This window comes from Drosophila melanogaster, chromosome 3R, assembly GCF_000001215.4.
Source record: "Drosophila melanogaster chromosome 3R".
NCBI lineage: Eukaryota > Metazoa > Arthropoda > Insecta > Diptera > Drosophilidae > Drosophila > Drosophila melanogaster.
This window is the reverse complement of record NT_033777.3, coordinates 23,300,487-23,327,277: the sequence shown is the minus strand read 5'-3', so window position 1 is coordinate 23,327,277 and position 26,791 is coordinate 23,300,487. Positions and strand designations below refer to the sequence as shown.

Sequence of the window (26,791 nt, the reverse complement as noted above, 5' to 3'; positions counted from 1 at the left end):
ATTTTTCCCCTTTTTGCAATGCAGGCCAGCGATCTTTATTATCATTCTGGTCGCGCTTCGCGTAATGAATAATTATTGCTAATTGATGCTGATAAAAATGAATTTATGAATGCGTTTCTGTCGCTGTTGCGCGGTCACTCTTCTATCAATTAAATTGATTCTGACTCGCGGACCTGTTTCGACCAGTTATATCAAAGTTGTAAAATGCAAAAGCAAATTTTCATACGTAGCCATGAGAAGTGGCTAATTTGGCCTTGCCAAATGGGCGAGCAATATTGCCCGTGGTTATCTGGTTGGGCCAACTCTCGAATAATATATGATATTTGTATACCAAGATGCGTCACTGAACTGAACTGAGCCAGTTGTTGTCCGATAAAGAGCAAAAACAAAATTTCATTCATGATTCAAGATAGGACGTCGTAGCGAAGGCTTCGCATTTGCGAGTAAGTATCTCCGAGTGCGGGACTTGTGTATATGGACTATATAATCTATCTGCATGGCATGGCATACAAACAAAAGATACTCGCTCGCATACACATGGAGCATATTTAATTTGAGGCAAACTAGCAATGATTAGGAACATCCGGTTTACTAACCGAAAAAAGCAACCGAACAACCGAGCAAACGAATCAGCGGAGCCAACGAATCCAAGCCGGGCTGTCCAGGCTGTGTCCCATTCCCCATTGAACAGTAGCTGCACTGCTAGAAAAGCATGAACTTATATTGTAAGATTAACAATTAATAGGTTAACAAGCCCGTGCAAGTTTATATATCAGGCAATCAGGTTAACTGCGTGTATTTCGAATGAATAAGTTCTAAAGACTTATCAATGCCTTGGTAGTATGCACTACTATTTTCTCTCAGTGCATTTGCGACAACAGCAACGACACTAGTTCCATTCAACTTGATTCGTTCTTACGAGCATATGTCTACGCCATCGTCATCATTATCATCATCATCAACAGAAGCAACGTGATGATCATTCGCAGCAGCTGGGGCATCTTCATCATTGTCTTCAACTTCAACTGCTGAGATGGTGAACATGGAGCTGGAGGTTGGAGCTAAAAATTCTGGATGGTAGTGTGGGGTGCCGCCGTTGGACACTGGAAGCGCCATCCGTCGAGGCCAAGCCTCTTCAGTCCTTCAGTTCTGGACATAAAGCAGATAATAATGTTGTTCTTGTTGTTCGGCTCTGGATGCTGTGAAATCTTCTGTTTGGAGTTTGAATTGTGTGTAATTTGTTTGCCTGGCTACTGCTCGGCTACTGTATTTTCCAACACAGCCACCGCTCGAACATCTCTACACGATCATTTCGAGATCGGTAGATGGGGTACTCAAGAGCAGGGGCTCTGGAGTTGGTAGATCTCGTGAGGGATCGGAGTGGGGGGGGGACTCTTTGTTTGTTGTAAGCCGCGACAATCGACGGCCGCTTCAGTTCAGCTTAAGTCTTCTCTTTGGGTGCTTCTCTTTGGGCATAGCCACAACTGATCCGATCGGCATCCAATCGTTCGTGTTTATCTTGCGCTTTAAAATGTGGAGTCTCTCATCTGGGACTCACTGCCCCATGGATTTTTAACGTGCAGCCGCTTCCTTTCGGTGGCTTCATTAAAGCTATGTGCTATGGGGGAATTTTCATTGGTTACGCTCAATTATTGATATTCATATTGGTAAATTAAATTAAATTGAAGTTGAGAGCTTTAAAAACTCGTTGGAGCTGCAGGAGATTAATGCCTTTTGGGGTCCTTATGTCTATTTATATATTTTTCTAAATAGGTAGTTACTCAATTTTACGATGATTAACTTAGTTGATTGATTTTTTAAATGAATCTAGGGAGAGAATAATGTTTAAGAACATTCAGATTAACTTGGTTTAAAATTATATTCTCACAGCTTAGTTTGCAAATTAAATCTTCTTCCGTTTATTGGGAAAATTCCCGTTTCATTTATTAAGTTCAACAAAGATCCGTTTCTTTGCCAAATCGCTGATTAGAATTTTAAACTTTATAATCCATGTGTATTTCCGATTGTGAACCGTTTTTTTTTTTTGCCCCTATGATTGGGTGAGTGACCCTATTAATAATGAATGAAATAAACCCAAATGCCGCTTCCCATTGATATCTGCATATCTAATTTATGCGTTAACTACTGATTTGATTAAGAGGAACTTGTGAAAACATCAAACCGAACTTCCCATAGCAATTAAAAGCCAATTAAGACGATATCATCCCATCATAATCGAGGCAAACATTTGCCAATACACGCAGAACGAACTAGTTTTGTTTCCATTTCCAATTTTTCGTTTTCTCACTTACAAGTGGCATTTGGGTCTGGCCAGTTTTCTACACATTCATTGATTAAAACAAATTGATAATTAATAACTTCGATGGGTGCAGACAGGTAAGAAGAAAAAAAAAAAACAACGAAAATAAAAACGAACGGAGACGGAGAAACTAGTTTGGCCCGGAAACATATCCTGTGTCCATTAACTGTTTTACGTGCTTGACAAACTTCCGCAGTGGGGAGAAAAAAAGAGTTTTGCTTTAGTTTTTTCTCAACCCACTCGGCTTCCTTTGCTGCTGTTGCTGTTGCAGTTGCTGCTGCTGCTGCTGCTGCGGATGCTGCAAATAGGTTGGACCTGGACCTGGCCTGTCCCGTCTGCCATCGAACACCCCACTTGACCACTGGAGTTGCAGTTTTCTAAGCTGATTTGAATGTCAGATAGATGCATGGCCGTATTGCCGGGCAGCAACTTTCGCATTTCATTTGGCACGGTCTCAAGCTCCCCCCACCGCCACCACATCATTCACTTAGCCTCGCTTTGCACTGCTCAATATCTGGCCAGTTGATCGGCTCCCCCAGCTCCATGGTCCATACTCTCCATACTCCGAACTCCAAACACCCAGCTCCAAACTCCATGTTGCAGCTAAAGTCCGAATAGAAACTGCTAACAAATCCGAAAAGAAAAAGTTGCATGCGTTTTTGCCATGACTTTTTTTTTAGCATGGCTTGTTTCCTTATCATTGGATACCCTAAACTATTTCTGGGCGACATGAATGACTTAGATATTATTTAAGTAGCGTAGCTACTCAGTTTACAAGATGAAATGTTCGATGAGGGTTGAGAAACTATATATAAGTAGTACCAATGAAATGCAGATTCATAAATTGCAACTAATGACTTTGCATATTAAGGACAATATAAATAAAATATCTTCAAAGTATTATTATATATTACATCCTTAAAAATGCTAGCGTTGATAGTGAAATGCGTTGATAGGGTATACCAACTTCGCAACTTTTCCGCCAGCATGGAAATTTGTTGCGTTTGTTTTAAGTTTTTTCTCACATTGACCGGATGAGCAGCTGCTGGGGATCAGGTGAGGATGAATATAATAACATAAACCCCAATATCAACAACGGCAGCGACGGCCGATCGATCGAATGAACGAACAAACCGAACGAACGAACCGAACTGACGAAACCAGTTCCCATTGAGAAAACGTCGAATGGCCTAGGGGGCCAAAGGAGGTGGCTGGCTGGTGGAGATCAGGGGACTCCACCGGCCACTACATGAATTAATCACTTCGTTTGTAGTGGACCGATGGGTAGATCCATCCAATCCAAACCAAAGCAAAACCAAACCGATCCCAGCGAGCGGAGCAAAAGGCGGGTGGCTGGTCTTGTGGACTCACGGCGACTGGCATTAACCCAGCATGTGCGGATGTGGATGTGGATGTGCGAGTTTTCCAGATCAGCGGATCTCCCTCTGTGTGAATGGAGAACGTGAGCGTGTGTGCGAGCGTGCCAAGATTTTATGAATGAAATGATCGACAGCTGAATTGCAAAATCGTTAAACAACGAAAAGCTCTCGACGCTATATAGATATTTGTTGCTACTCTGGGTGTCCATTGATCCAACAGGTCGTCCATCGCATCGAATCGCAACGCAACCGATCATCACGATCGCAATGATCATAATCATCAGCATCATCTGTGGTCGACGTCAACGTAGCGCCGATGGAAATCTTATTTCTCTTAATTATATTGCCAGCGATCTTACAGACTTAATGAGTGTTGATTAAAATTTCGCTGTTGCTGTTGTTATTGCTGTTGTTGTTTCTCCATGATCTGGCCCGAGATTTATGGCCATGCATATAAAGATTTATATATATACTATGTATAGCCATGAATGGCCAGAGATTTATTTGTGATTTCCTTCGCTGTCAATTGATAGTTTTGGCCGTTGTTTAGATTTAGCAAAGATTTTATGGGAGTTCGTTACGGAAAGACTTGGTCCGTTGGTCAGTCAATTAATCAATCAATTCGTTCAGTATTACACCTTTTTTGATGGCCAAATTATTGGAAGGTGCATAATTAATTGCAGCGTTGTTGATTTGTAAAGATAACTTGTGATTTTTATGTATTTTTAAGCATAGAAATGTTTCAAAATCTGCTAAAAATCGTCAAGCTTTGCATATGCACTGGCATCATATGAAAGATCATTGAAAATGAAAAAAAAAAACTTGGCATCACTGCAAGCGTTTTGCAATAATTGGCATGATTGAAAAGATGAAAGCAAAGAGTAAACATATATGATTAACCTTAAATTTAGTTTCTACGTCATACATGCCACAAATATGCCATAGAACCTATACTTAATGATCGGCTCAGATCTGCAATCACATGCCTAAACATTTCCTTTCATAAAACACTCATAACATATCTTTTCGAAGCGTTTTAGTTTCCTATATATAGAACGTCGATCGCTAGTATGTCGATTGCACTTCAAACAGTTGCCAAAGTGTCTGTTTGATATCAGACATTCGGCGTTGCCTTCCGTTGCAGGCGGCACGTTGTTGCACGTTCTCCCCCGATTCTCAGCTTATTTCACACCTTGCGGGCATTATCCCGACCCCGTAACCACCACCCACCAATAACACCATCGACTAGTGCAATGGCAACAAATACGGCAGTCGAGCTCTTTGATCTTTGATCCTAAAAGAAACACAAACCCCACAACCAAAGAAAATCCCCAACCCCTAAGACAATTCATAATTAGTGGAAGAGCGGGCAGGAAGAACAATCGATAGCATATAGATAACCCGCACAGATCATAAACTTTAGTTTTTGTGGGATATTTTTTCAAAATTTTCATTGGGGCTTTTTCCCTTTTTGTCGTTTGATGTTTTTCCCCCCAAAAACGGAAAATAAACAATGTTTGCAACTGGAATTTATTGTGCCAAAAAAATAAGAACTGCGTTTCATATAAATCGGTTTAGATATTATCGTATTGAATGTAGTTGTACATATATGTATATTGGTACCGTGTTTGTTTGTTTGTAAACATTGACAAGTTCCGTTGAAGTTGCGATTGCAGTTGTTGGAAAATTTGGAAAATCGAAAATGCCGCGCTGTCTGTTTCGGGTTTTCTCAGCTTTTACCAGCTTTGCAGCTCGCTCTGTATATTGTATATCTGCTGTTTGTGTTCTTTAATGTCTAGGCCTTTGTTTTTCTTGTTGAAACAAAATACCCATAAAAATTTGAAAAACATCATTTTTTTCTTCTTTCTTGTTGCCTTGAATTTGGTTTCCTTGGGGCATATTAAAAATGAATTTATTTGCTTTTAGCCAGAATATCGCAGTGGTGAGGCGAAGCAACCGACCAATTCTCGGTTATCTGGGACATACGATTGATCTCAGTTCCGTTTGGCATTGTTTTGCCTCTCTTTTTCGTCCGCATAGTGCTTTCCTTGTCGCACTCACCCGAATGTGAGAGTTTTCGTTTGATCATCAAGTTTATGGCTTGCAATTGTTATTGGGGATTTCCATCGATTGACTTTGGCCTGTCCATATAAATTTGTATTCTCCTGTTGATCGTTTGCTAAATAAACATTTTTACTCACTGCTAGTGTGGATGGAAAAAACAACAACAGCCGCGATAGCTGCCAAACGTTTCTCACTTTCGAGTCAAATAATCGCGGCTATAAAGTTATGTCGGAAACATATATGTATATATTCTGATGGAAATTTTCATGTTCTTGGAAGTGCATTTCAAGCTGGAAATTTCGTAGAATATTGTGTAAAACATATATTTTTATCAGCAGATTTTTTTTTTTTGGCTAAATCAAGTTACAGTGTAAGAGTATGCATGCACTTGTGGGTTTTTCGGCTGCAAATAATCAAGTTGGCACAAAAACACGTTTATCGTTAAGCAAGATGGTCGAAAGTAAATAAAAATCAAACAAAATTTTAAAATTGAATTTACTGCATCACGAAGAGAACTCTAGCATGCCATCCTAATCTAAACCCTTAACGATTTGATCTTACCGATCAAAATCTCCTTTGCACACTTAAAGCTCGGTCAATTTACTGAAATTGTTGTAAACTACGAATGCTGATGTACATTATGAATAAATGCAATTAGACAAAGTGTCCGTCCATGTCCGCCCACCATCAATTTAGAGAACAATTAAACAAGAGATCTCGCAAAGAAGGCTGGTGAATTGGTTTTGTATGTGTTGTGAGATTTCCATGGGCTAATTGAATGGAATTAAAAATGAAAGAACCAAATTAAAGACAGCACTTGGCGACACAAATTGAGAGAGGGGAGCCGTCAGCTCGAAATGTTTCCTAGAATTCCGGACTTTATCGGCAATGAGTCAAGAATGTTTGCCAGCAACCATGGCCTATCTACTGTTAGTGAGTATATATTGCATATATGTACATATGTATGCATAACTATCGCAGGGTCAAGCTGTCTGCTGGACTTTTGAGGGCTACTAGACAGCGGGTTGCCTTTGTAATCAGCCATTGAATTTCACTACCTGTTGCAGTGTGACTCAGTCCAGTTCGAAAAATCCAGACTGAGTCCCCTTCGAAAAATCAGTGCAGAAATTATTGAAGGGGGAGACAAGATCTCGGCGCGGCTTGAGAAATATTTTTTTTTGCCAAAAAAAAAAAGAAAGAAATATTAAATGGGGGAAAAAGAGAAACCGAACAGAAGGAGCGATTTTTTGGACCGATTTTTCCCACGCCACAGACGCCAAGCGAGCAGAGTCCTTGATCGTCCGCAGATTGGGGGAGTGGAGAGGGGTCAAAAGCCGCCAAAGGACTCAACAAGTCGGACATGACCGCGGCCAAAAGAGAGGGTATGCGATCTTTTCATTAGGATCATTAGCAGGTAAAAGCTGCAGGACACAGACATATTGTGTGTTGTTAATCTTTCGGCAGTCCTCGCCTTCGCTTGTGCTTGTGTGCGAGTGAGTATCTGTGTAATTTGAGTCTTTTTAACATCCCATTTAAGCGCAAAGCATTAATATATGTTTGCATATGGACTTGTATTTGGAATCTGTCAAAATAACACAACGAACAATTCAAGTTCAAGTGCGTGGGAATTTTATTTTCTGCGAATTTCGCTTTCTGTGAGAATGGGACACAAAAGAAGTTCATAGAGGGTTTAAATGTGGTACAGCAATTAAAATGATAAAAGTTTTAGAAATTTTAATTAAATCAAACGTTTAGAGTTGTTAAATCGTAAAGGAAATACTTTCCTTTTGATCGTTATTAATGCTTTCATTTTTTTTTTTTGAATGCAATGCATCATCTTTTAATTGATATTATTGCTGGACCCTTCCAATTGAGGACCCTTCACTTTCATATCCTTCTCAAAATTTCACTCTCTTGATATTGGGATTTTCTACACCGTATTTGCACCCTTAATCCCCAGCAAATGCCATAAATATAATCCGCTTTATGCGCACTTCGTGCGTAAATCATTCTCTCGTGCAGTTGGCTAAATAAATATTCCCATAATTATGGAACACACCTGAGGTGCAACACTTTTCATGTCCATTGATTGTCGAATGGGGGCTACTACCTACCTTTCAAATTGGGCAATTAATTTGCGTTTCCCTGCCCTTTGCCGACGGAACAATCGGTCAAATTGGGTTCGATCGTTTTGCACCCTGTAGACGTGACGCACTGCATCTCCACGTATCTCGAAGAATCTCAACTGCAGCATGCAACTCACTCGCACACACACACACACACACACATGCCATTTAAGTGTTGAGTGTGTAATTTTATATTTCCGGTGTAGTAAGTTTCGTACGACAACTCCTCGGTTCTTTCTTTTCCCCCCCCCCCCATTTTTTTTTTATTTTTTCACCAGGGTCGCACAGCTCCCTCTTCTTCTTGTTAGCCAGCGCACTTCTCTTTTACACTTGCTTCGCCCCGTCTCTTTCTACTTTTGCTGTTTCAGCTGCAAAAGTGCAACAAGAAGAAGCCGATCGTCTCGCTGATTTTTTCCTATATGGCCTTTTATTTTTTTGTATTTTTTCTTTTTCGAACGTCGTCAACAACATACAATTCCTGCAATTATTTTTATATCGAAAACTCCCCGCACACACACGATACACACACACACACACACGCTCACTCCCCCTTTTCAAGATTCCAACTCCAACTCCATGCCTCCTGTCATGCATACGTATTTATTTATACTCGAATGTGTATTTTGTCGTAATTTGGCTGCACATTATTTGATTTATTTGCTTTCAATATAATTTTCAGTTGGTCTGTCCGTCCGCCATTCTCTTTCCATTTTTTATCGAGAATTTTAAGTTTGTTTTCCTCGTTTTTTTTTTCGATATTAAGGAAACTTAAGGTGCATTTACAGAATTCGAAGAAATGTTGTGATCTCGAAAATATGTAGAAGAATATATATGTGAATTTGTTCTTTAAAAATTCTTAATCAAAAAGCGTGTTAAATATTTAAAAATATACTTTTAAAGATAACATCACTAGTAAATGAATAAATAGATAAAAATGAATAAAATAAATAAATGAATAAATTTTGAAATAAGTAAATGGACAAAAATGTATAGTAATTATTTTATATATATTATATATATTTTATGTTCTAGGGTATTTGCTGGTCTAAAATCAAACCAATGCATTTTGCGGCTATGCCTTTTTTTATGTTGACAACATTTTCCAAGAACTTGTCACATTTTGCCTCTGTTTGAATTTGTATTTATTTAATTCCTCTTATAACGCCCCTTTTATTGACTTAATTTACGATTTAAGCACTAAATGAGAAGCGTTCATCAAACCCAAACAAACAACTACATATATGCATATACATATATTAAAATACGAAAGTCTGCCAATCGATGTTAAACTGTTGAAATGTCAATCAAATTAGTTGCCTTGTTTGGCTCGAGGCGCGAATCGTTTATGGCTGACTGGCTGTCAAAGGACCTTCAAAAGATGAGACAGAGGACTCTTTCGAAGACCTACATATACCACAAACGCTTTCATTATAGATAGCTACAGCACCAGCTATTGATTGTACTATATATTTTGCCATAATTACCCCGCCATCATTGGGATCTGCCTGCCCATCTGGTCTCGATTGCATCTCGTATATCTTTTCCCTGGACCAGCCCATCATCGGGACCGCCCAGGCTAGTGCAAGGCGGAATATTATACAATTTAATAGAAGAGCTTGGGACCCCGACTCCAGGGAACCAAAGTTGAAGTCGAAGTTGGTAATGAAATATCTAACGACCGGAAGTCAATGGCAAATACTTAATAATGTTGTTCGCTGCCTTTGTGGTTGCCTGTTGTCAGTTGTTGGCTGAGTTTCGATGTCTGCCTTTTGGCTTTTATTACACTTGGGAAAACTAAATACTAAATATACTTAATGTTTGCAACAATAGAAAGAATTATTATTTAACACATACAAACACTTCTTTTAAAGACACTTTCTTTTGATACAAGTTCTAAGTTTACAACTAAATTTTGCACTAATTTCTTGTCAGTTTTTCTGGTGCAATTTCCCTCGGAAGAAAATTGCGTGCAGCTTGTTGCGCCATCAGGTGAACTGAGGTCCCACCTTGCCTGTGAACGTGAACGCTAAGTGTGCGCTTCAATTGCCTTTGATTCGATTCGACAATCAGACACTCCATTAAATTTGAAATTTCTCCGGTTATCGCTCGATAACGATCTGATCACAACAGGAAACGGAAATAGAATTTCATTGTCCACGCTTACGCGCTGAAATACGCCGATCGTTTTCCGACTTTTTATGAATGAACACTCGACACTCGGCCAAGTTATCGGAAGCCAGGTCTTCAGCTGATAAGATGTATTGGGTTCAAAAATAACCTGCACTAATAAATTTCAGCTAGTACTTCGCTCGAGTCCCATTTCTGGGAATTGCGATAAGATTTCTTCAGACTCGTGTGCTAATTGCGCAATTACTCACACTTTAAGATTGGCACAAGTCCACCCACGAAACACGAACACAGTTTCCAATCTCCATTTACTTAGTGCCCGATTAAATAAGACCAAAGCGGGTGCCTGGTACGAAAGGGCCTCGCATAGATTGCCATTTTGAAGCCATAAAGTCTAGCATTGAAAAGATCGTAACATCCAATGCAATCGCTTGCCATTTGTGTGACTACGTGACTTCAATATCGCAGTTGAGCCTGAGTAACGGCTGCAGATCTAAAAACAATCGCTCAAAAGTTGACCGGCATAGCTTTCGATTTTCTCAGTTTCCTAGTTGGTTAATATGAAAACAATTGGTTAGTAATAGTTGCACATGGAAATGCTCGTAGTTGCTACGGTTTTTGTTCAACTATTTACTAGAACGCAAGTCAAGCTTGGCACTTGCCTATAATGGATAATCCCTATCTCTACTGCACACATTCATAATTATCAACTTAATCAAATGCCACCCAGTGCAAATATAAATATTAAATAAATTAAATGAAATTAATCATAACTGAAGTAATCCGAGGCAGCCCAGGAGGCGTCTCAGTGAATAACTAAGCCACCGTGACGTGGATGTGGATGGGTCCATCTCGTGATCTAAGAAGACAGCAGACAGACGTTGCTCGGTGGCCGGTGGTCTGTCGGCGTGATTGACCCATTTCCAAGTCGAGCTGCAAAAAGTGAGGCAACTAGGAGCGAACAATGAACACCTCGTATGATTACCAACCGCAGCGCATCGGCTGGAGTGGCGTGGCTCCAATTGAAAGATCCCTGGCCATGTGTGTGGCCCACAGGTCCACAAAGGTGCTCCCAGTTGGATGGTTGGAACCCCCGACTTCTCGACTTTAGAGACGGATCGCATAATGAATTTCGAACACGCACAGACGTTTTGTAATTTTGAGTTGTAAGTGCTGGGCTTTGAAGTGCCTCGCGTCTACTTCTTCAACCGACTACAAGTCATAATAATTGTTATAATACATATGTATGCAATGCCAAATATGTACAGGGCCCATAGTCATGGCTATGAGAAGTAATTTCTTTAACACGCAGCCCACCTTGGGACTAAAACATACACTGAGAGAAGAAGTTCATTTGATGTGATAAGAAAAGCTATGAAAATAGAGAGGCAAGTTAACTGAAAGATACAATATGGCTTTTGGTTCTTAAAGATTGTGACTAATGAAATAGCTTACTTTGGTATACCTAGCAAGCGGATTGGTTATTTTTTCCGGTGCCGTCCAGGTAAACGTCGTGGCGAAGATAAAGCCAAAGGGTTTCCCCTGCATTTGTCGCCAATTATGCGGTTTTGTGATAATGACCAAATGATCTCCCTTACGTCTCCGTCGCCGTCGCACGTAATTTCAATTCATTCATAGACGTTAAGCCGCGGAGTCAATGTTTCGCGTCTCGTTTCGTTTCGTATCCCATTCATAAATTTACCTGGTCGCGTAGTCATCATAATAATAGCTTTATCTTATCCTCCTCCTCTCCTTTGCCCTGGCCACTATCTTCTCTTTTCCACGCTGGCCGTTCTGCATCTAGCCATCTCTTTTGCACCCTATATCAATACATCGAACGGAAGCAGCGGAAGCGGCCTCTGTCGACGTCGACGTCTCGATCGATTGTTGTTGTTGCTTCTATCGCCTGGAGGTATTGTATCTTCGAAATACGAAGCGTTCCCTTACTACAATATCGGTGTCTTCTTCTTTTTAGTTGTTGTTGTTTTCGTTGTGTTCGTTGTCTGGAGTTTCTTTTGAGAAGAATGCGCGTGTGAGGCAACACAAGAAATTCATTCATAAATTGCCTGTGTGCCTGGGCATTTCTCGAGTCATTGCAGGGGGAGGGGGGCGGAGAAACATGAGTAGATTTGCCATATGTGCTGCACAATCTGGTTAAAAAATTAAAAAAGAAAATTTACAAATTATGATCAAGCCGGGAGATAGGAAGTGCACCAGAAATTCAAAGATGTAACTAAGTGTAATGGGATCAATAGAAAAACAAAGTTTCTTAACAACTACTTGTTTTAGGAAAATTATTTAAGGCATTTATTATTGAGAAAAACATTTTTCTAGTTTAAATTATATAGCTTTCAAAGTATTATTTTGCGCCAAACTAATTTGAGTCCCAGGTCTTTTTAGCAATTACTTAACTCACCAAGATGTATAGTTTTTTGTAATGCTGACATTTTAAAACACTTCTATTTTGTGCACCTGTTACACCCTGTATAATCGCACATTTGGTCACCTGTTGCCTAAAAAACAAGCGCTGGCTGTTTTATTTGTGTTTGTTCTCTTTCTTGCAGTTTTTTGCTTTAATTTTTTCGTGTGGCTGTGCGTTTTGTTTTATTTTTTGTTTTTTTTTTCCCTTGCCTTTTGCCTTCTACTCTCGGCTAAACAAACAACCTGGCGTTGTTGTTTTACTAGCTGTAGTTGTTGTTTCTCTTGTTGTTGCTCTGATGATGGCCGTTTCCGTTCCAAGCACACAACACACAGACGCAGCCGAGAGAGCGCACGCACACACACGCACTCGCATCGTTTTATGAATGAATTCCATTTCGTTCCGCAAGAGGGTTTCCAGATTTACGAGTTCCGTTCCCACTTGTTGCGCTCTCTGGCGCTCTCTCTCTTCGCTTCGCTCGCTTTGCTTAGGATATGCAGCTATAGCTACGGATACGATCGTTTCGTTTCAGTTTGGTTTCACAAATCCAGCTATCCGATAGATACACAGAACGAACGACGAGCGAATTACAAAATATATTTTTCCGTTCCGTGTGTTGTTTTTATCGAACTCATTAAAAATAAGAACAAATTTGAATAAATCTCCAGAAGGGAGTACGTGTGTGTGTTTGAGTGCTGCAGTGTGTTCTGTAAACCCGTTTGCTAATGCTGACAATCTGTTAATGGCTAAATGGTGCTGTGATATATGCAATTAACGTTCAATTACCACAATTAAGGCGCGACAATTGCACGCCCAAGATACATTTGTATCTGACGGATTCGAGCGCTGTGAAAGGGTCGCGACTTTCACTGACATTTCGGGTCAAGATTGTGCCGCACCAATCAATTAAGATCAATTGTACGATCGTCGTCCCCCTTTTTAACCCCTGACACCCAGTGCGTAAACAAACACGTTCGGCAAGATCTCAATTGGCCTGACTATGACCAATGAGTGGATCGATTGGAATGACAGTCGGATGCTACCGCCGCTGCGGTCGGCAAACTATAACTACCATCCTCAGACCTTCTTGCCCAATAATTATCAGTGCTTTACTGGAAAATTCCACCTGAAGGGACAAAAGTTGCAGCAGCTAACCACCAATCATAGCAAGCTCAAAGGTTCGATAATGTCTACAGTCCGCACTTTCATGTTTTTTTTTATTGAAGCAAGTTTTATGTTGTATTACAATATAACTAATGTTTTGATTCTTTTCGTGTTTTACAGAAGTTCCCACCGCCTTGCCACCCCTCACGCCGGGCACCAATCGCAAGGTCAACGAGGTACTGAAGGCATCCTTTGCCTCCTGGGAAAAGGAGGTCCAAAAATGCAACATAACCAAAGGTAAGAAAATGCGTAGAAAGTGATTTGATTAGAGGACTATGACTATAGATATGCGCAAAAAACCTAAAGAAGAGTTATCCCTGCTGACCGCTGAAACTTCCAATTTGAAGAAGATAATCTTAATTATCCTAACTAACCGTGAACTATCAATTGGAGTTCCGGCCCGAGTACCAATGAATATTAATAGTTTCCCACAGCAATAACAAAGTGCGCTCCCACGCCTAATTAAGTCGCCACCGAGCTAGAGGCATTAGAAAACGATTAATTTCCATCGCTATTTATATTTATGTATATTTCTATTCCTATTTACACTCCACCCACAATGTTTTCTTTCTATTATTTCCCATGCAGATCCGCGTGAATGGACGGAGGAGCATGTCATCTACTGGCTCAATTGGGCTAAAAATGAGTTCTCATTGGTCTCCATGAACCTGGACCCCTTCTACAAGATGAAGGGACGCGCCATGGTGGATCTGGGCAAGGAGAAGTTCCTGGCCATCACGCCGCCCTTCACCGGCGACATACTGTGGGAGCACTTGGACATCCTGCAAAAAGGTGAGTACGTGAGCCGAATGCCAGTGCGCCGACGGCAAAAGAGTAAGCCATAAACATGGACACGACTGGCGCCAGTAACGAAATTTACCTGCCCCAAAGAGAACCAAAGCCAACCGTGGCAAACCCAAAACGGAAGCCTGTCTAACAAAGTCAAGGAGTCCGTCATGATGGTTGGGTGGTTGGTGGCTCTATTGGGTCGGAATGGGATGTGAACCGGTTCTCTGACCTGTTGAGCAGTCCCATACCCTTTATATTAAACTTTTTTTTTCCACTCCTGAAGCTTCCTGTCCAGGCTGAAATTTGATTTGAAGTAGAGGTCGCAGTTAGACCAAGCACTTGAAAAAAACGAATGTTTTCAGTGAACTCGAATAGAAAAAAGAAAACTTTTCTTGGTTTTGCACCAAGATAAACAGATTTATAAAAGAGATTGTAGAAATGCAACTCAATAAATTTGAATCAATTTATTTGTACACTATATAGTTAGCGGTTGAAACTTAAGTGTACGTACGTACCTGTAAAAAATAAACTCATTGGGACAGTTTCATATTTTTATAATTTATTGAGTTTGGCTAGCTCTTAGTTTGGGAAAAAAAAAACCCTATTAGTATTTTTATGCAACTAATTCAATTTGTTGCTCACCTTTTTCACCGAACCCCTTTTCGGCATTTCGACATTTTCAGATTGCGAGAAACCAAATGAGGATATTGTGCACGGCAATTCCTTTGAGTCGGCCACCACGGCCTCGGTCTGTGGATCGGACCACCAGGTGGCCAATTACCCCAACGAGACGCACGCCAACAGCAACAACAGCAGCATAAACAGCCGCCTGTCCATGGATTATGTGACGTCGGCGGGGAATAGTGATAATAAAAACTTCCACCGCGCCACGCCCCACTCCCACAATGGTAAGTGAACCAATCCTGAAAGATAGTAATTTAGGCGTATTCATAAATGCATACATTAAATTGAATCGAAAGTGAATGTCCTTCAGTGATGAGAAGTTGAAAGGTTTTCGGACGGAAAAAGGTTTGAGTTAAATATATAACTTCCGTTTCCGATTTTTGAGTGGTACATCCTGAAAATGTGTTCTTATCAATCTTATAATCACATCAAATGCGTAAAAATCAAGAACTTCAAGGGAGACTTCAGCAATTCTAAAGACGTTCCTTATCAAGCCATTCACAATGTCGTCAATGCAGTTAATTACCCCATTGAGGAATCAATTCAAGTTATTAAAATTCCGTAATAACAACAAAAACATCTTATCATAAGCTGAGACTTAGTATTTCATTGAAATTTCCTAGAACTGGAAAACCATAAACTTTACAGATGCATGACCTATAAAGATATGATGGGGGGCTTGGTTTTGCAAACTAAAAATAGCCTCAAATTGATAAGAAAATTGCTTAGATTGCACTAGGCAAAACTATTCGTAGCAGATTTCATTCACTTTTTGTCTTGGCTAAAGACTTAATGAATGGGCAAAATCATTCAGCATTCCTCAACGTAATCCTCCGTAAAATTACACACAATCGCTAGTGATATTGAAATTACAACGATCGATGGGAGATGGATATTGGAGCTCATTAAGCTATCACTTTTATTTATTGCACATCCTCCGCACCGATTTGGCCAAATGATGAACAGTTGTTTGGCATGTGTTTAGTGCATCCGGCAAAAGACTCTAAATCACGAGCAGATCCATAACTAAATTCAAATTGAGAGCCAATTTAAACAATTCATTTGCACAGATACAATGTTTTTATTATGTCGTTGGCTTCGTTTGCGATGATATTTGTGTAGTGTGGCGAATGCAGGCCATGTCTTGAGTTTATGTGAGTTATATTTTTGTGATTTTAATTTATTTATGTGAATTTGAAACGGAAATTAAATTTTAAAACAAATAGCGAGCTGTCGGACGGTGTGAGCTTGGCGCCAGCGTAGGCAGCATATCTAAATATCTATTTAAATTGTTTACATATTCGATGGCATGAGGGGGTGTTGGTGGAGTCGCGGGGCGGTGTCGACGCCAGGGCACAGCTTGAGATTGAGATACATTTATTTAATGCGTCGCCGTACAAATTGGAACACAGCAGCAACATCATCACCATCAGCATCGTCATCAGGCTGCATTGTGCCCGTTTTTGTTTCTCCAACCGAGTTGCAGTGTCAAGATGATGTAGTATGCGATACAAATTTCCTCTTATTATTAATCAACTGACCCCCAGCATGGACACATGGTCGTCTGCACTTTGTCGATGGCTCCAAGCCAAGGCAGGCCCACTCCTGTCATTATAATAAATTAATTGAATTTATGGTCTTTGACACATTATGACCATAAATGTTAAAACATTTACAATACAAATTTACATATCCCAGTCGCAGACGTGTGCGCGGCTAATGAAACAATCAATTCATTGGCTAAGTCAAACAAAACCAAAAAAAAAAAAGAAGCGGCGACTGAATATTTTGTGGGACTTTTAAATACTCTTTCTTTTGGTTGCCTCAAAGAGTACCAGAGTACTTAATAATAAATGTATGATCCAGTTGAAAGATTTTATTCTTTATCATTATATTTTGAAGAACTTAAACCGCTCAATTTCTAGTAAAATCCCTAAGATATTCCCTAGTTCTTAACTCAATTTAAAAGTCATCATCAATGTCATAGTCTGATTGGACACATGTAAGTCCATCACGATCGTTTCAGTGGCTAAGTTCTGGACATCAAATTGATTCAATCATTTGCGTGGTTGTTGTGGAATCAGCCCCTGTTGTCAGCATTGTTATTATTTCAATCTTGCGGATAAGCCACCGTCGTCTGGGTACCGGACCCCATCCACCAAACTCGGATAGTCATTGTCCCTGCTTGGCCCGCATCTACGGAAATTATGCGACTCGTATCGGAACGGATCGGATCGTTTGTGTGCATTGGCGTCCAGTGGTTTGTAGGTTGGTTTTCTTAATTCGTTTCGATTGTCTTTTTGTCAGTCATTAATTTGCTGCATTTGCATATTATTGATGTTTTTTTGCCCTCACCGATCATTTGCATACAAGTAGTGTGGCTACTCTCTCTCTCTCTCTCTTGCGACGAGGGCTGTGTGAAAAATTGATTGACCCCAGCTGGCGAGGATTACTTAAAGAGATTCCAAGTCTCTGGGATCCTAAGTGCGTGACTTGTTGACACTTTTAACCTGGCTCCTGGCACTTAACTCCTAGGCTCCCTGTGATAGGTAATTATGCAGATGAGTGCCCTGCGTTTATGGATGGCATCCAGGTGTGCCTACTTGGCTCTAAAAAACAAACAAACAAACAGATATCCAAAGCCTTCACAACTGAACCTTAAAAGTCAGTAATTAAAACTAAAAAACAAATTATGATTAATAACACACATTAAGAATCGAGTTCATGCCTTTGGCAAACGAGTTTCCAAATCTTCAAATAATAAAAACAGTGTCATGAACACGCTTCACTTTTGCTATGGCCAACGAACTGAGTCTTTTCTCATTTTTACTGTGTATTCTTCATTTAATTTGACCCTCCCACTGGTGCAACACCTACAAGCGAAATCAACGAAGCGCAAAAAGGCTGAAAATGTTTCAAAGTTTCATCATCATCATCATCATCATCGCTTGAAGATTCAGGAGTGAGGGGAGTTGAATGATTTACGGTGTTGCACTTTAACACAGCCGGGAATTTATTCATACATAAGTCGGCTTGGCATTCGGTATTTGAACACCATCTAAATATTCATCCATTCATATGGAAAGTGTGTGTTTCGTTTTATTTTAATGAATAATGATGCCCCATACCAATTATTTTCATACGCATTCGATCAATTTGCAGTATCTAACGCTTAGTCAGCGGTTTAAAAATCTTTGCACACATCGCAGATACAATGGTGCACAGATACATATGTGAGCTGACTGGCTGGCTGGCTGATTGTTCGACGGACTATAGACCCCATCATGACCAGGGTCTTTCGATGTTTTGGTTGAGAGCGTATCTAGGCTAGTGTATCTTAGATATTTGCACGCAAAATTGCCGCTGCCTTTTTTGGTTGTTTTTTTTTTTGAGTGTCTCCTTTATTCATTGTTCTGTGCCTTCTCCTCTAAAACAATCTGTTCAAATTTGATTTATTTTTTTTTGGTTTTACACTCGTATGATGTCATTAGATGAACCCTTAATGAAACCCAAGTCGAAGTGGAGAGAAATCAAGTTTATTTACCTCTGGGAGCTATGCGGTGAAAATCCATTTTTAGTCTCTCGTCCATTGTTCCACTAAATTTAGATTTGCGAAAATCACCGAGCTATATGGCTATATGTCTGTTCCTATTCTATGATTTGCCATTCATGAAGTTTTAGTATTCGTATTTGCTTTTATTCCCCGGTTTTTTTTTTTTGTTTTTTGTTTTCTGTGTGTTTTTATTTCTACATAATAAAATGCCTGATGCGTGAAATGTTTGTCCAAGCTTGAAGAGTTGCCATTGTTGCCTCTTGCCGGCTGTTGATTCATCATCGTCATCATCATCATCATCATTATGATCATCGTCGCAATATAGCTCCATATAACCTCAGCCCAGGCAACCGACCGATCAACCGACCATAGAACTGTTTCTGTTTTGAACCTCTTTGGATACCCCGATCTCCGCCAGGCCATCGTTGCCATCGTCGGTTGCTTCACAGAATGACACATTTAATGCACATTTGACTTGTAGATCCATTCGTCTGAACAAAGCACCTCCATGCGTCGTCCACCGATCACAAGTCACATGTCTTTGGTGTTCTCGCATGTGACAGTTCGTAAATTCTCCATCTCACTAGCCCTTCGTGAGGTTTAGTTACACTTTGTTGGTTTTGAAAATGACAATGGAATGACAATCTTTCAGTTCTCGCCAAGACAGACATGTGGCAGACAGTTATCGTGAGTGGTGTTTTCACTTTCATTTGGAAATTAATTGGAAAATATTAATAGAGAATTTAAATATCAAATAATAAAGATAAACTGAATATATTTCTAAGCCGACTTTCTTTCCACTTTTATCATAAATTTTCATATTCAAAAATAGTATAGTCATGATTAATTTTTTAATACGAAAATGTAGCAATTTTTAACCAGTAATTTCTTGCCTAAAAATTAAAAAAAAAAAAAAAAGATAAGCCAACAAAAAGAAGCAATTTTCGATGTTTCTTGGAATTTAGAACACTGATAATTATACAGTAGCCTAAACCATTGAAAAAAAACGAATATATAAGGCCACAAAATTATCGGGAATCCAGTTCATATATGAAATTAAAAACCAAACGAAAAGAAGGCAGCGATTCAAAGCCAATTACCATACAATGTGAGGCCAAATGGGAAATATGATCACCTCGGCTTGATGTTTCTACATCAACTTCATTTGCGGCTCCTTCGTATTAATTACGCTAAATTCAGCCATTAACGCAAGATAGTTTTCACCTCCCACAAATTGTTGCGACCAACGGAGCAGAACAAAGAAATTAGAACTATAGTTTTATGCTCTTCGTTTTTTTTTTTGTTTTTTTGGATGGTAAGGAAATCTGTTTCGATACGCAACATAAAACCTAAAGAGTCATAACATAAGGAATTATGTTGATTGCTAATTTGTTAAGGTCATAAAGTGGAATTTCATTTTTAATTTCAACGCCATTGTTTTGCAAATGCACTGGCGAAGAAGAATCAGAAGAAAAAAGAAGCATATTATTAAAGCATTTAGCGGAATTTAAGGCAACCCACTTTAGACTGTAGTCCGCTTTCAGTGCTAGCAAATTAATCATTCGCCCCGTTGGGCAGCTGGCGTGGGGGAGGGGCGTGGCCGGTGAAGGGGAGGGGGGGGGGAGCAGCGCCTTCAGGGCCAGAAATCACATTGTCACTAATTAACATAGTCGACGCCGTTGGGAGTTTTGTGGACTACGACTACGCGCCTGCGCGCTTCGCTGCTCAGAGCAACTGCTACTGGAGCCCAACTTTATGGCGAAGTTATAATACAGTGTTGTATGCTGATGGTTAAACTGAATGGTGGTGGTGGTGGTGGTGGTGATGATGATCTAGGAACCTCTTTTTGGGGACGGCTGGGTTCCGTGGGTGCCAGAGCGCAGAGAGCTGTGAAAACTCAAGTCAACATATTCAGTTTTCTGCTATTTCGCACTCGTTTTTAATACGCAGTTTTGCGCATTTAGCGCTGTTTATAAAGCTAACTATATTGATAACCTATATACATATATGAAATTACAACTAACTAATGCTAACTTTCAAACATATTTGTTAAAAGCAAGTGCATATTTCAATGGATATCTAAGTATCCTAAGTACCTTTAAGGTCGATTCCCCAATTTCCCTTGCAAAACTGCATTCTATAGCCTCGTGTTTCTACTTCTGTGTGCGTTGACTGCATTCTGCGGTTGGTCCGTTGAGTGGCTTGCATAACACCACACACCAGTGCAACCACATCACATCGGTGGTGCAGCGGGTGGTGCGTCCTATGTATGCATACCTTTATCTATCTTGCGCGGATTTCGTTTAATTTATTACCATATTCAGCTGAATCCGACGCGCAGCCAACCGACCGACATTGGTTCTAATGCGGCCTGCACTTAACCCCTTTTCTACCCCCTCCCTCAGCCAGCTCAACTGAAATTCAAATGGGATTCCAGGGCGGAGTGGATCCGCGGATTGGAACTGTTGCTGATGTTGCTGCAGGCACATCAGCAACAACACCATTGTTGCCGCCTGTCGACGGCGGCGTCTCCTCGAACTTTAATTTTTTACGTTTCAGTTCTGTTCTTTTCTGTTTTTTTTTTTTGTTTTTTGTTTTCGTATCTGACTCTGATGTATTTCCATTTTATTTCGTTACGTACGTAGATGTAAATTTACGCCATAGAAAAGCGTTACGGTCGAGTTCACTTAAAACAAAGAACGCTCAAAAGAACAACAACAAGCGAGGTGTATATGTAGAGGGAGAAAAAAAAAAAAAATTAAACATTAAATTTGTATAATGCAAAAGCCGCTAATAGTATGGGGGAGTGAGTGAAAGAGAGGGTCGATTTGGAGGCCCGAAAAGGCAACGAACGAAACGTAAAAAACTGAAAGAGACGAATCGCATTTGATTTCAGATGCAAATGCAGGCCATATAGAATGATATATGCATCTGTGCACTTTGGAGTGCTGGATGCACTACCTTGAACTATAAAGCTTGGGCTGACTTATGGTCTTAAGCCGTGTAAGAATGCGCGTATATCGGTGTTAGTCAATCTGTGCCGCCATAAATATATTTAGAAACCGAAAATGTTTAACAAGTTTACAATTTGTAAAGTGAGAAATTAATATAACCACTAATTATTGGATATGTCGATAAAGAAATTAGTATATCTATCTTAAAGGTGTAAAAAAAAAAAACAAATTGGTTTCCAAGCGCCTAATGTTTATTTTTTATCAAACCACTAATTTGACTATATTTACTTTGGGTTTGGCTTGCCAATTAGACCACAAATCGCAATAAAAAGCTATAATTAAATGGTAATAATACATTTAAGAATTCTTAAACTTAGGCCAGAGGTTAGCGGGTGTGGGCAATTAATTTGCAATCAACTTTCAAAACTCTGTTTGCAAAGCGACGACGAGGCAAAGCACTTTATGCATCATTAAGAATTAGGCAAACAAAAAAGGCGAACGACAAAATGGAGAAACAGCCACATAGATACAAAAGTATCTTTGTATCTAGAGGCTGTGCCAACAGCCATCGGCTTGCCCAACGAACGAACGTCAATTCATAATTATTAACTCGCCGCTGCAAGCGGCAAACAAACGAATCAAATAAATAAAGTCAAATCAAATCTCTCAGCTTGTTGTTCGTCTATCGGGCAAATGGATGGAAAGGGGGTAATGCCAGCCATGTAAAGAACTGAACTGAACCAACATCCGTTGGATGAATGGAGCGGAGTTGAGTTCGGTTTACATATGTACATACGTACAAGTGTAGGAAATCCGAAAAGCCAGGCCAAAGCCGGTTGGCGATCGACTGAATGAATGGCCCAGCGAATGAATCAATGAATGAGTGGGGAATGAATGAACTGTAACTTGTTTTGGATTTGCAGACAATCTGCCAAGAAGACTTGAAGACTCCAAGCCACCAAGACTCCGGGCCGCCAAGAGACCCCATCTGTAATTTGGTTTACCTCTCTTTTTTTTTATTATTATTATTTATTTCGTTCGCCTTTTGAAAAGAGTTCACATGAGCGACAAAATGTTGACCGGATGTGAGGCTGCGTTTTTTTTTTTTCTATCTGCCCGCCTTGTCGCTCCTTTGCCTGTCTCGCTCGCGCTTAATTATATTATTAAAGCAAATTTCAGTGCTAAAATTAATAACTCTGATGAAATTATGCCTCCGTCTGTGGCTGCTCTCTTTTTTTTTCACTGTCTATAGCTAGGCTGATGGCTTGTGCCTTTTCAGAGTTTTGAGGACATTTTGTTGCCGCAATTTCCGTTGCATTTGCATGAAAATATCCGCCTAACCCTTGACCTCATCCTTTCATCCATCCATCCTAGCCATCCATCGATTTCTTAGTCTCAGAGGGACCTCAACGCGATTAATCGGCTGTCAGCGCCTTGGCAATTTCCTTGCATATTTCCGTTTTGAGGCGTTTTTCCATCAGCTTTTCTTTTCGTTTTCTCCGCAGCATTGCAGTTCGTGTTTATTTACATTGGCGCGCGGTGAACAGAGGGGGTCATTTTGCAATTTTCATTAACAATTTCGGTTTTTGATTTTGAATTTTGCGGCCGCGTGTGCGCTAATTGAATTGTGTTGAAAATTTGTTTTCTCTTTTTGAATCGTGAGGGGGAAACACGCGCGATTGATGGCAAAATCAATGGGGATAGAAATGTAAAGAGATTCGCGAAAGGAAAAAATCTACTCATTGTAAGTGAGAATGAGTCATGGCTTAATTCGATGAATATTTTACATTGATTTTTGTATCCAAATATGAATACTTTTTACTTTTTTAAAACAAAATACTTTTCAACACTTATAGTTTCGTAAAAACATTTTTCCAACCTGTTCACTTCCGGTAAAATATCTCTTCCCACTTGAAAAACCACAATGCGACACGAAATTATGATGCTAAAATCAACAAACAAATACTCGAAAACAAGATAAATCCCAGACAAGGAAAATACTCGTAGTTGCATTAAAACCACCCTCTTCTATGTGGAAAAGCATAGCTCTACTAACCCAAAACCTTGGGAACTGACAGGGAAAACAACAAAAACATTTTGGTTGCAGCACTTGTCGCCCCGCAGACAAATAACAAAATTATATAGAAATGCAATTGGTAGATGGGAAATGCAACAAATCGGAAAAGGGATGTGGGATATAAGGGTGTGTGCACAGAGAGAAACATTTGTTAAATTCTTTTAAAAAATGTGTAATTTTTCTAGATAACTAAAACAAGAAATGCTTAATATTTCACGTTTATAAGTATAGTTCAGTAACTAGTATAAAATATTGTGTTCAGTGTAATAGTGAGAACTCTATTTTACAGAGGGGTGAGCAAAATTCCGCCAGAGTGCAGCAGCAAGTGCAGGTTCGAATGATAGGGGGTGCAAGTGGTGCAAGTGGTGCTGGTGGTGCGATGCCTATCAGTGGATGCAACCACCGTGCACAGGACCTGTGTGTGAATGCGTCCTTCGGGTTGGCGTCTCCTTGTGCTGGTTGTTCGGCTGGCTGACTGGCCGCGTAGTTCGTGTGGATTGCCTACATTTGCGGCAATAATTTGTCCAACTCGAACACCTGAGTTTCCAAAGTCGGAACGTGGGAAAATTCTCATTTCCCCAGCCAACCCGTTTTACCCCTGTGGCCGGTGCTAATGCAATTTGGCCGGGCTCAAAAGCGAACTCGTAAATTCTGTGCAAAACTTGAACATTTCTCAGTCTCCGTTAATGTTGCTCTTTCGGCTTTAACTATTTTCCGTATTTTCTGATCTTAATCAGTTTGAGACCTGCCTGCCCTGCTTAGTGGCTCCATCTTGCCATCTCTCTCTCTTGGGCTTTTATTCATTTTCATTTAATTTTCACATCGTTATAGCCATTGTTGTTGTGTCATTTATTTGCCTACATTTGACTGTTCTCTTTTTTTTTTTTGTTATTTTTATGTTTTTTTACCAGACTGTTGTTGTGGTTTTTTGTTGTTCTTGTTGTTGTATCGCCCGCTCTCTTTGTTTTAAATGCGTCAAAGTGTAAATAAATTTGAATTTTCAGCTTGCTTTAGCTTTAATTTTCGAGACTCTCCTCCCGCAACTCTCCTCCTCGTCTCCTCGCCCAATCTTCTTGCAATTTTAAAAGTGTCGAGCCGCTTTTGTTGTTTTTGGTTTTTTTTCTTTTCTGAGCTGTCGGCCTTTCGTCGTTTGATCTGTGCGCTTGCGCAGCTGATTTGTTTATATTTTTTCTGTCCACGTTGTTTTCTCATTGTTTCATTCGCTGCTATTTGCCAGCCAGACCTCGTTGTAGTTGTTTACCTGAGAGGTTTAACTCTATTTGCTTAGTCCCTAGTAAGTATCTGTAATGCCCCAAAGTTATCCACTCCAATGGCCATAGATGATAACAGATGAAAGTGTTGGGGCAAAAGCGGCTTACAAGTATTTTTTTAGTTTTGTTTGATTGGTTGTTAAAAATGGCAGTAAAAAGTGCAACAAAATTGTAAATAACTCAAAGGTACTAATGAAAAGATGATAAATATTTAAGAAATTCAAGCAGCTAGAATGTGCATGATATAACGACAGTTTTCATAAATTAAACATTCAGTAAGTTAATAGCAATACATTTGCCACCACTTATCGCCATGATCGACTCAACTTGTTTCATAATTAGTTCACCGTTTAAAAGTTATGGGCCATAAAGCAATAAAGCAATTGCCACCACCCCCTCGCAGCTCTCCCACGCTCGCCACCCTCACAAATTGTACGTGTCCTTTAACGAGACATTGCGGCGCAATCAGCCGGAACGTCGCTGCTGCATTTGTTGTGTAATTTATCAAAAATTAAAGAAAAAAAAACAAAAAACGCACAAAACTATAAAAAGTTAGTTGGGTAGCGGCGTGGGAAAGCGTCAACTACCGAGTTTGGCCAACAGTTGAATGGCAATTAAAAACTCATTGCATACGAGGTGTGCAATTAAAAGGGCTGCCAGGATATCGTGCCATTCGATACCCACTAACCGCCGACGCAACAACAACAAGAATAAAAAGGTGTATCCCAGGGATTGGCAAAATGTTTTATTGGCTTGCATTCAGCTCGTTTTGTTCGCTTTGGTTTCGGTTTCAAGTGAAAAATGAGCAACAAGCAGCACAGCAAGGTCGTCCACAAAGGACTGCCCGCAGGACATTTCGATGAATCAAAAGCAAAAGGGCAAAGGGAATACGAAAAGAACAACAGGCAAATGAGTAGACAACATCCGGTAATTTACTTCCTTTAGTTCCGAATCGATGCACCTTGAGATTCCTTTATTCTGATCCTATCCACAGACCAGTTCAATGCCTCGCCAGGGTAGAGATTTCAGATTTTATGAATGAAAACTGCAAGAACAATGCGGCAAGAAGGGCACAAGTAAATTAGGCAAGCCCAAAGTGGCCCGGCAGGTAGATTCCCTCCTCTGCCCTTCGGCCCTGCGGATCTTGAGATCCATAGATCCCCTGGCTCCGCATGTCGGGCATTCTAATATCCCTATATCGCTTGACTGCATCTTGTTCGCCCGAAGTAGGCACACAGTAGACACACAGGAAAGTGGAGGAGTTGGGGGACAGAAAGTGGAATAAATAAGGAATAAGGAACAAGGAAGAAGGAACCAGGAAAAGGGCAGGAGGCAGGATCATGGAAAGGGAGCTGAAGCGTTCGTAGGAGGAACACAGGCTGCCTGCAGTTTCTCACACTCTCATCGTTATTGTGTGGGCGATACCTGCATCTGTGTGCGTAGGCTCACACAATCTGACCAGGGCGAAAGTACACGGCGAGAAAAATATGAATATGGGTTAAGCAACTAAACGTGTGACATCTGTTCAAGAGCACAAAAATATTTGTAGAAATCGAAAAGGAAATCAAAAAAAAGTTCAACATTGGTTTTATCAGTATTAATAGTGACTAATTGTATAGTCTGTAAATTTAATTATTCTATAGAGAATTTGTACGATGATTTTTAGTGCAGTATACAACTGGGAAAAAAGAGCAAACGCAGTCAACGGTGCACAACAGTTGTGCCTCGCTGCAGCAGCAACACATGTTGTCGCTGTCCAAAATTCTGTCGACGCACGCAGTTTTTTCATTATATCTTTTTACCTATATGTATGTATATATGAGCATTTCTCCCTCGCCCCTGATGTTGGTGTGTTGTTGTTGTT

The 26,791-nt window shown here is 40.1% G+C and overlaps 1 protein-coding gene across 2 annotated transcripts in view; it reads left to right on the top strand.

Annotated features, from left to right (window-relative positions):
• pnt (pointed) overlaps positions 1 to 26,791 on the top strand; it is a 55,937-nt gene that overhangs the window by 18,890 nt on the left and 10,256 nt on the right. The window contains exons 1-4 of one of the 2 annotated variants that reach the window (NM_170651.4): positions 12,963 to 13,613; positions 13,720 to 13,836; positions 14,188 to 14,391; positions 15,072 to 15,296. In NM_170651.4, the coding sequence (NP_732857.1) occupies positions 13,436 to 13,613; positions 13,720 to 13,836; positions 14,188 to 14,391; positions 15,072 to 15,296 (724 nt within the window). In that variant the 5' untranslated portion in view covers positions 12,963 to 13,435. Of the gene's footprint in view, positions 1 to 12,962; positions 13,614 to 13,719; positions 13,837 to 14,187; positions 14,392 to 15,071; positions 15,297 to 26,791 lie in introns of those variants that run through there. The other variant, NM_079737.3, reaches the window with a different exon arrangement.